The sequence below is a fragment of the Propithecus coquereli genome, unplaced genomic scaffold, assembly GCF_000956105.1.
Source record: "Propithecus coquereli isolate 6110/MARCELLA unplaced genomic scaffold, Pcoq_1.0 Scaffold643, whole genome shotgun sequence".
In the NCBI taxonomy this organism is placed as follows: domain Eukaryota; kingdom Metazoa; phylum Chordata; class Mammalia; order Primates; family Indriidae; genus Propithecus; species Propithecus coquereli.
The window spans coordinates 1,085,525-1,096,331 of record NW_012152430.1 but is presented as its reverse complement, the minus strand read 5'-3'; the positions used below and the strand labels follow the sequence as shown (position 1 = coordinate 1,096,331).

General features: G+C 48.0%; 1 protein-coding gene across 7 annotated transcripts in view; it reads right to left on the bottom strand.

The window, feature by feature from the left end:
* Positions 1–742: 742 nt before the first annotated feature.
* The window catches only part of ZNF185 (zinc finger protein 185 (LIM domain)), a 55,461-nt gene continuing 45,396 nt past the window's right edge, over positions 743–10,807 (bottom strand). For all 7 annotated transcript variants that reach the window (XM_012659953.1, XM_012659951.1, XM_012659954.1 and 4 more), the window contains 3 exons: positions 8,701–8,772; positions 5,648–5,750; positions 743–841 (listed from right to left, as the gene is read on the bottom strand). In XM_012659953.1, coding sequence (XP_012515407.1) covers positions 743–841; positions 5,648–5,750; positions 8,701–8,772 — 274 coding nt within the window. The remainder of the gene's footprint in view (positions 842–5,647; positions 5,751–8,700; positions 8,773–10,807) is intronic.

Below are 10,807 nucleotides of genomic sequence, written 5' to 3'. Positions count from 1 at the left end.
ATGCACATCCAACCTAATAACCAGCCACAGCCCCTCAGCATGGATGACTGCTCCAGTGCTCAGGAGTTACGGTTCAGCTGAATGTGTCTTCTGGAGAGAAGGCGACCAGCATGTAGCTGGTGGAGAGCCTGGTTGCTGCCCATTCTGATTGCCTTCAAGGGATATATTCTGCTCTATGCTCAGACATGGTGGCCAACTCCACTGGCTATTGGCACACAAGTCTTCAGGCAGTGCTGACCATGTGCCCCAGAGGCTTGTTTTACTGAATACCTTGGCTATCGAGTCCTGATTTGAAGCTGTGCAAGCACTGATGGAGGTGGTCCGGGGGACTGTAGCAGAGAGCCCTGGATGGAGATCTGAAGACCTGGGGTGAAGTCTTGATTCTACCATAAACCAAGTAGGTGTTTCCCCAGGCCCCTTGCCTTTCTAAGTCTGTATTTCCTTGTTGCAAAATGGGGCTAACAACAGAGCCCCAGCCAGCATCCCAGGGTAGCTGGAGGGCTCAGCTGAGGTGCTGGATGGAAGGTGTAACTTGGAAGTGTCCCCAGGGAGGGACTTTGTCCACGTCACCTAAGATCTCAAACTATCATAGGGCATAGGAACATGAGGACTTGAGGCCCCCTGAACATAAAGGCTGAGAGAGAGCACAGTGTCTGGGTTAAGACTCAGGGAAAGACCAAGATATATTTCTTCCCCCTAACAAGTCTCTTGGCTGCTTGTCCCTTGTGATGCCAGCACCCACCTAGAAAAGCTTCTCATAGCACTTCCCACAGTGGATGGTATCATGGTGAATGAAGATCTGGCCCAGGAGATCGCCCATCGGTTTACTGCAAATCCCACACTGGAAGAGAAGGCAAGCTGAAGGTCAACACACAAAGCAAAGCAACGGGAATGAATGGGGCTGTAACAGAGTCATCACCCCTCCTCCCATAGATATGGAAGGGGAATATTGACAGTGGGGAATATATAAACAGAGGGAATGGCCTAGAAAAAAAACAAATAGCAAAAATATTTTCTGTCTCTTTAAAACATCCCCCACTTCTTTTTGAGAACTAAAACCTGCATCCCTGCCTCAAGTCACTGGTTGGGAGGGGCAGAGGAATGTCCTTTGTTCTTTGTGCCACAGGAGATGGCTGAACTGGAACTCTCCAGGTGGAGGTCTGGGTGGAGGTCAGGAGATTGTCTTCCCCAGAGATGGGACCAATCAGAATCATCCAGTGTAGTTAAACAGCAATTGCCTGAAGCTAAATGGCCTCCCTTTAAAAGCTCCATATTTCTGCTTATGTATGGGAATTTGGATTTTAAGATGAGTCTGCCATTTTCCCCCTTTGCTGGTAAAATAATAAACTTCCCTTTCCTTCTCCTCAAACCACGTATTCTCGTTCTTCTCATGCACCCTCAAGGACAAGTGCCGAGCTTTTGGTAACAGGTAGGGAGGGGGTGCCTGAGCAAGGTGGGCAGGCAGGTGCTATGAGCCCATGGCACATCCTCATGTCCAAGTGGGCAACAAAAAATGGCAAAAGCCAGAAGTAAAACTCAAACTCAAAAACCTCACAAAAACTAGCTGGCAGGATAATCATGTAGTTTGAGAACTCAGCCTGGGTTTGAGCCCTGACTCCATTACTCATTAGCTGCATGAGCCTGGGCAAGTCACCAAAACTCTCCCAGCCTCTGTTTCCACATCTATAAAATGAGGTTACTGGCAAGACATACTTCTATTAGTAGGAGTACTCAGTGATTTTAGCCCAAGTAGAGCATTCAGCCTGGGGCCAAGCATAAAGTAAGTGCTCAGTAAATGCCAGTGGTCATTGTTGTAGTAGGAGGGGCTGGGGGACATTAATGATGACATTTAAGATCCAAAGGAAGGTGATATGACAGTCCCATGAAAGGGCAGGCTATTTCAGCAGCCCAGCCCCTCCAGACTCAAGGCTCTCAAACCTGCCTCCCCAGGAATGCCTATTGAAAGAGAACAGCCAGCCTCATGCAGTGGTGGGCCCTCTTGGTACTGGGTGTCGGGGTGGCATGGCCTGCAGTCTCGCGTAACAAGAGCCCAAGAGTCCCTGTGTGTCTGGATCTCAAGCACTCTCCAGGCTCTGGCTTCAAGCTCTCAAAGGGTGTTGACAAGGGCAGAGAAGGCTGCTAAGTTCCTCCACGTCCCTGTGCCCATTCTTACATAGCACCTTGCCAATGGCAATCTGGCTGCTATTTTTACTTTTCAGTTCCTTTCTCCTGGCAATTTTACTTCTCACTGTAAATTAATCAGCCCTCTGGCTCATGCATTATGTTTCTGTCATTTTAGTTATTGTGAAACAGGATTTGAACCTCCGCTTGGCCGACTGATGTTGCTGATCCATTTAGGAGGTCACCTCTGGATGCACAGAGAAAAAAAAAAACAATCTGGGCTGGCAAAAGTGTTTCACATCATAGAGAATAGGGACCCTGAAGGGTTGCCATGATGCTGTGGCCATGGTGTCCCTTTTTTCCTCACTGTAACAAAACAAACTAGTATTTTAAAGTATTATGTCAGCCTAACAAGGCTTTTCTTACCTAACAAGGGTAACAAAAACCTATAATTAAAGTGAATGATGAAATAAGTTATACAAATGAACTTGAGCAATGTGGTAGCCTTTCCTGGGAGGCAGCAGACTGCAGCTGCAATAACACTGGCTCTGATGTCACTACCTCAGTTCTGAGCAGCTCTGTGACCTTACAAAAGTAACACCCTGTCCAATTCTGTGCTCATCACCCATGGGGGTAACTCCCAGTCACTGCAGCCACCTTCCAAAAATTCCCCAAGAATATCAGTCCCCACTTTTCCAACTTCCCTACACCCTATGTGAGCCCCAGTCAGGCAAGCTGAACATTGCTCCCCCTCCATGGCTCCTCCCCCTGCACCCATTGACCTCCTGCTTTCTGCATGCACAGGCCATGTGGCAGCCACTTTTGTTCATGTTCAGTACCCTGAAAATGTCCCTGTGCACCCCTTCTCCTCTGACTCCAGACCCATGTCCCTCACCAAGACTTCCCAGGGACTCCTGCCCACCCTGACTGCACCATCTGTGAACGCTTAGCACTGTGTCACCAAGTGCGTCCAAGACTTTAGATGCTGGGCTCCTGTAATTTTGCTCTGTGTTTTATAGGAGTGCTCTGTAATTAAGTATATAACCAAAAGTCTACAAAATCTTCTAGGACTTTTCATGTAAGTCCGTGAATCAGGAGAAAAAAATGTTGTCATGATCTTTAAATTGAAAAATATAATACTACTTCGAGTCTACAGAACACAACTGGCCCTCAAATTATCCCCTCTACCCCCTTCTTATGACAAAGATCTGCTGCTCTCCAGGCCCCTCACACCCCACCGTCACTGATTTTAGCATCTGGATTACTCTTGTCCCTCCACCACTGCTCCTGTCTTGTCCTGAGTAAATTCCAGATCCACGCAGATAGGGGATTCCCCCTTCCCACGCTGTAGTTCCTTTCCTCCAATAGTCTGGGCACCCTCTCCACTTCAGCCAGAGTCTAAGTGAGGTCCCCAGGCTGGCAGCCTCAGCCTGCCCTGGAAACTTATAAGAGATGCCACTTCTCAGGCCCCACCCAGACCTACAGAGTCAGCAGTCTGGGCTGGGGCCCAGGGCTCTGTCTTCACAAGCCCTCCAGGGGATGCTGATGCGCACTCATGCCTGAGAGCTGCAGCTCCAGACCTTGTCACTACCAATAAGTGCATTGCTTCCCAACTCTCCACATCAGATGGCCCACTGCTTGACTCCCACAGCCTCTACTTGCAGCTCACTCACCTCACCCCTTCCACGTACACACCTCACCTTGACTTTATCCAACTCACCTGGCAAAATCACCCTGGTAAATGCAAGTCCCCTGCTTCACTCCTGCTCCTGAGCATGGCTGGGGACACCACATGACTATGTTGACTCATCCTGGTAGAAATTCAGGGGCACTCGCCTCAAGTGGGCACTGCACAGCCTCCATTTCCCTCTGGTCAATCCACCATCCCACTCGCAGAGGCAATACCTCCCCTTTCTCCTTAAATCACCAACACTCATCCCCCCACCTCTCACTTGAAGTAGATGACCACGCTTTGCATTGACAGAGAAAACAGAAGTAACTGCTAAAGATATCCCTCATTGTCCCACCACCCAACCTGGGAACCTCGCCGTACATGAGCCACATACTCAGCTTTGCCACGTGTGGACAAGTACCCACCTCTTCCTCCTACACACGGACATCATGCCCACATTAGCCTCTCTCTCCTGCAGCATCAGTGTTTGCTCTCCGCTGACTCATCGCGTGAACATAAGCACATGCCATTATCTCCTCCCCACTGCCCAACTGCTCTGCTCCCTACAAAGCCTAGCCCTTGGGCAAGTCAGCTAGACTCGCTCTCTCCACTTCTACATGTCCCATTGTCTCTTGACCCCACTCTGGTCAGGCTCTGGTTCCTATCATTGCACCAAAATTGCTCTGATTGAGGTCACTGATGACCACCATGTTGCAAAATACAGTGAGCAATTCTCAGTCTTTACCCTACTTGATCTCTCAGCAATCACTGACAGGGTGCTACTGCAGCCTTCTTGAGAAACTATATCACTTGGCTCCTGGTGCCATTACTTCTCAGCTTCCTTTTAGACCTGTGTCTTCTTCCCAACCTCTACATGCTAGAAAGCCACAGGGCTCAGTCCTCTGCCTTCCTCTCTGCCTACGCACACCCTAGGTGAGTTCATCTAGTCCCATGGCTCCCAGAAAATGTACACCCAGAGGACCCTCACCCCTAGTCTTTCCCCAGAACCCAAACTTACACATCCAACTGCCTTTGCACCCTCCCCCTTGGCTCTCCCCAAGGCATCTTCAATGTCACCTGCCTCTACCTCCACTCTTGACTACGTGCCCAAACCTGCTCCCCTTCAGGCCTTCCCATCGCAGCAAACAGCACCACCATCCTCTCACCTAGTGGCTTAGGCCCCAAACCTTGGGATCCCTTTTCACTGCTCTTGTTCTCTCATATCTCACATTCTGTCAGCTCTATTTTCAAACAATACTGCCAGTCCAGCCACCATCTCACCATCACCACTGCCAACTCCCTAATCAAGTGACCATTCTCTCTAGATTGATCTACTGCAACAGCCTCCTAACTGGCCTCCCTTTTTCCATTCTTGCCCCTCACAGGCCCTCTTTCACCTCAGAGCCAGAAAGATCCTTTGAAAAGCACAAATCAGACCTGTCAGTCCCCCAGCCAAACTTTCTAGTAGGTTCCAATTGCATTTAGAATAAAATTTAAAGTCTGTGTCCTCCAAGGCCTACGTGATCTAATCCATCCCCCTCCCTTCATGCCATTCCAGCCACACAGGCTAGAACACTCTGGTGTGCCTGCCCCAAGGCCTATGCATTTGTTGGCCCTCTAACAGGAAGAGTCTTTCCCTAGAAGACTGCTTTTGTCTCCCTACAGTACTAAGCACATCGAATCACTAATGCTCATTCACACCCTTGGACTTGGGAGCTCATTCACCTCCCAGTTCTGCAAAGCCTCCAAGATTGTGTGCAATTGTATACAGAGATCAAGCCTTCTCCACACTCTCTGAGCCTGTTAAGGCTCCTGCACTCTACAGTATGTTCTTAGCAGCACCCTCTTTCTTACCTTAAAGCAATATTCATGGCAGCAGATGCCAAGATGTTCTAGGGTAATCTTTGGACAGTCTCGGATCTCACGGTTGCAGTAAGTACAGATCCCTCCAGTTGTTCTGTGAGGTGAAGAAACAAGAGCCTGGTGGTCGGGCTGGCACACAGACTTCACCCCCAGCCTGCCATCCTTTTCTTTGGTGTGCAATTGGCAGCATAGCCCTGGGCCAGACCAGTTCTCAGCCTCCATAGACCTTTGCATTGTCTCCAAAACCAGTCACGTATCTTTGCCCTACGCCGTGTAGTATGTTGTTGCTCCATAAATTAATATTACTATATTAGAGACAGAAATGATCTCAGGAGTTTTGCAGGGCTTTGCCCTGAAGGAATATGTGAACGTGTTAGTTTGCATATCAAAAGCTGCTCCACCTCAGGAGGGCATCTCAAAGGTCAGTAGCAGCTGCTTTCCAAGGTGACGCTGCAGTCTCAAACCTGTGGTTCTCGCCTGCTTTGAAGGACAAAGCAAGGTCTACATGGAATCACGGGATGAGAGCTGATCAAAGAGTGTCCGTCTGAGAGACAGATACCTGCAGCTAAAAACAATTAGCCCAAGGGACAGTTCCTGCTTGACTTCTGATGACCTGTCTCTATCTGCAATAACTAGATAAAGAAACATGGAGCCACTGTATCTCTGTTTAATCCTTCTGTTAAGTGATAGCTTTATCTTAGAACTTAGAAGTTTGTCCTTGAAAGATTTTGTAACCAGAGTTAGTTAAGCGATCTATAGAAGCCTTCTGAAATACTTTTAACCTAAAACAAACTACCTGTTACTATGTAAATCTGTTACCCCTAGCAACCGATCTCTGTACCTATAAATACCCATGTAAAACTTCACTCGTGGCCTTACGATTGACGGGGATATCGTAAGAACCCCTGAGTACCCCCACTTTGCCTTTTATCTATATAAATCTATAAAACTATACCTTTGTCTCTGTGTATTCTTTCATTTCTATTATTTTCCATTTTCTATTATTTTCTTATCCTTTGTGATGACCCCTACCTAAGGGACCCGATTTTTTGCTGGGAGCGTAGCTAACTCCCCGCAGTATGTGTGCACAGCTTGATGTGATACCTGTTTTAGGTAGCTTGGCTCTCCCTGCCCTTCTGCCTAGCATATCTGCTGGGGCCCATTCCCTTGCAGAGCAGGAAGACCAGTGCCTTCTCCTATAGGCTGAAACCAGGTGCTTTCCTCCAGAGATTTGGATCTGCTTCTCATGGGAGCCAAGGGTGGTGCTACCAACCTAGATCCACATTAGCTCCCTAGGAGGGCCCAAAATTACCACAGACAGCTAGGGCTCAGATGCCATCCTGCTGTTGGCCCAGAACTCACTCTGACAGCAGAAGTGCTAGACTCCTGCCCTCAGCGCAGCCCTGCCCCTCCTGCTTCTCTACCACGCCCAATTCCAGCCCACGGTTGTTCTCTGTGCCTGTGCATGTATGTGCCCAAGTGACTGGTGTTGTCCAGTTCCTTCCTTTAAGCCCAGCAATGATCAGTAAGGTCTGAGTCTGGATTCAGGAGTTGCACAATGTACAGGGGGTCCCCAGGTTATCTGGAAGAGGATGCCTCATTTCATTTGCTCCTACATAACTGGTTAGCTCTCAGGTTTCGGACCAACCTGTCCTTCTCTGCTAAGACATCATCTGGTGATGTGACTCACCAAGTGATCTGTGGTTGCCCAGGATCCAGATACCTGGCTGTTTCTTCAGCCATATGGAGCGGACTCCCCTGCCCTGCTCTGCTTATCTTCCCCTCTACCTGTTTGCCCTTGGGGCCTGGTGGGATTCCCTTCATCTTAACCCTCTCACTTCCTTCCTTTTTTCCCCAATCTAGCTTTGGCCTCTGAATGTCATCCACAGGAATTTAGATGTCTTGATTAATGAGAAGCCAGATGGCAGAGTAGAAACATCCCTACCTGGAAGCAGTCAGGGCCCTGGAGTTTACTCCTGGCTCTGCCACTGACTCACTGTGTGACGTAAGGCATGTTGCCTATTCTGTCCAGACCTGTTTCCTTCACAGCAACCTGAGTGAATTCAATCTCTAAGACTCTTTTCTCCCCATTCCAATATTTTAAAATAGGACTTCTTCGTCATTAAGATCCTATGACTGTGACATCGTCTAGTGACAGCTTTCAAAACTGAATGAGGAGGCTGGGCGCGGTGGCTCATGCCTGTAATCCTAGCACTCTGGGAGGCTGAGGCGGGCGGATCGTTTGAGCTCAGGAGTTTGAGACCAGCCTGAGCAAGAGTGAGACCCCGTCTCTACTAAAAAAATAGAAAGAAATTAGCTGGACAACTAAATATATATATATGAAATTAGCCGGGCATGGTGGCGCATGCCTGTAGTCCCAGCTACTCGGGAGGCTGAGGCAGAAGGTTTGCTTGAGCCCAAGAGTTTGAGGTTGCTGTGAGCTAGGCTGATGCCACGGCACTCACTCTAGCCGGAGCAAAAAAGTGAGACTCTGTCTCAAAAAAAAAAAAAAAAAAAAACAAAAAACCGAATGAGGTGTTCTCTTGCCCCTTCATTCAATTTAACATCCCCATACCACTGTGCATTCTTAGCTCTGTGTCTTTTCTGGCTTCTTGATAATAGCATTTTTCTTCATTTTCTACCCACCAATCTTTTGTAGTTGTTTTTTTTTTTTTTTCAGTTTTTACTTCTGGTCAGATTTGCAAGTTAATTAAGTAATCAGTTAGGTACTAATCCAAAGGGCCTCTGCACAGACATGAGGCCCCTGGGCTTTCAGACACCACCACTTCCCTTCTCAGTAGCCTTTCGTGTCTATCCTCTGGCCTTAGCTGGGTTCAAAGCTCTAATTGCCACAAGTGTGACATTCCCATGAGGGAAGCACCACCCCATAGCATTGTCCTGCACTGTGTGACAGATCTGCAAACAGATTGGAAACTGCAAAGCAGCAGACAAAAGCAGACAGACTTAGTGTGGACATTTTCCTGAGCTGTTTCTCCTCTGTAGAACTGCAAGCTCCCTGGTTAAAAAAAAAAAAGTACACATACCTCTCAGAGTACGGGGTGCTGTCATATGGCGGTTTCTTCTCCATGTCAAACGAGTCCTCAATGCTGCTGACACTGCAGGGAGTGTGTGGGGAAGAGGAGGGCAAAAGATGGGAGCAGATCACTGTTACAGTCATGTTCAGAGAACACTTTCCTAATTAACCCTGGGGCCATAGCTGAGACATGACTCTACACTGCAGGCTGCCATCCATCATCCTAAATGGCACCTGGTGCCATAAAGGCTGATGCCAAGAAGGTGTGATTCTCTTCGAGAAGAGCCCTTCGATGGGGGCAAAGAAGACCCATCACAATGAGGGAGATGACGAGCGTGAGGTGGCCAGGAGGACCCTCAGTTGCACCGATCAATAGGAAAAGAGCAGAGCTCTTCTTCCCACCTATGTTACAATGTGACAGTCACCAGGAACCCATTCACAGCAGAAATCAGACACCGGGAATGGGAAGAAAGAAGGGAACATGCTGACATAATACCTGTGCTTCAGTTTCAGACTGGGATTAGGAGAGAGGTGTGGTTTCTGGTTTCTTTTTCCTTTTTGCATCTTCACTTTTTATAACAAAAACTGGTGATTAAACAAAAATATTGGCAGGGAAGGGTGACTAGCTATGAGTCCTGGGATACCCATTATCGAAGGTTCCTTCCTCCCAGGAGCTGTGTTGTGGCCCCATAAGATTGTCAGGAAAACTGCTCGGAGGGTAAGTGACCTGCCCAAGGTCATGCTTGGGATAAGGTGTGAGTTCAGGTCCTAACTTCTTCTGAGCAACACACTGGACCATGCAATTCTCACTGCCCGATAAAGAAAGGCTACTGGCCGGGCGCGGTGGCTCACGCCTGTAATCCTAACTCTCTGGGAGGCCGAGGCAGGTGGATTGTTTGAGCTCAGGAGTTCGAAACCAGCCTGAGCAAGAGCGAGACCCCGTCTCTACTGAAAATAGAAAGAAATTAATTGGACAACTAAAAATATATAGAAAAAAAAATTAGCCAGGCATGGTGGCGCATGCCTGTATTCCCAGCTACTCGGGAGGCTGAGGCAGGAGGATCGCTTGAGCCCAGGAGTTTGAGGTTGCTGTGAGCTAGGATGATGCCACGGCACTCTAGCCCGGGCAACACAGTGAGACTCTGTCTCAAAAAAAAAAAAAAAAAAAAAAAAAAAGGCTACTGTTTTTTCATAAGACAACAGTTTGACTAAAAATTAAATTCAATTTTAAAATAAATTTAATTGTCAGAGTCTAAGAATTAAATTTAACAGGGTGGTGGGACTGGGAGGAGACCAGGAGATAGACACAATTTTGCCAAGTGACTCTCATAGAGGCAAATACTAGATGGCAATGACAGATTTCATGGGTGTGCCAAAGGTTTCACATATTTCTAATCTCCAAACCTCCCTGAATGAAGCTATTGAGACAGAAAATAGATGAGTGGTTGCCAGGGGCTAAGGGTGGTGATGTGGGGGCTGCTAATGGGTCTGGGGTTTCTTTTTGGGGTGATGAATATGTTTTAGAATTGAACAGTAGTGATGGTTGCACAACTCTGTGAATATACCAAACCCCACTGGATTGCATGCTTTAAAGGGTGAATTATAGCTCAGTAAAGCTGCTGAGAAAAACTCCCCTAAGGGGTTACAGATGATGAAACTGAGGCTCACAGAGGTTGAGTATCTTGCCCCAAAAGACCCAAACAGCAGAGGCTGAACTGAGGCTGGAATGTGACCCCCATGCCCATGCTCATCACTGCACAGCACCAGTGAAAGCCAGTCCAGAAGCCCCAGAGGCCTAATCCTGAACTAAGCCTGGGATGCTCCTATACGTTACTAAAATCCTCATCCTAGCAGTGGGCTGACGTGTCACAAAAATTTCCCCTGAGGGACCCCATCTGGAAGGTAGGAGTGCACTGGTGTGACACAGAGGTACCCTTCCATATGGCACTAAGAAACAAGCAGGGGAAGAGATGATCAGTTAAAAGTCATGCATGTATCAGGGACTCCAGTCATGTGTGTGTTTCAGATGAGGCAGCCTGGCATGCCAGAAAGAGCATGGGGGCTCAAGAGAAGAGCCCTGTGATCTGAAATGAGATGGAATCAACTAGAGGGTCCCT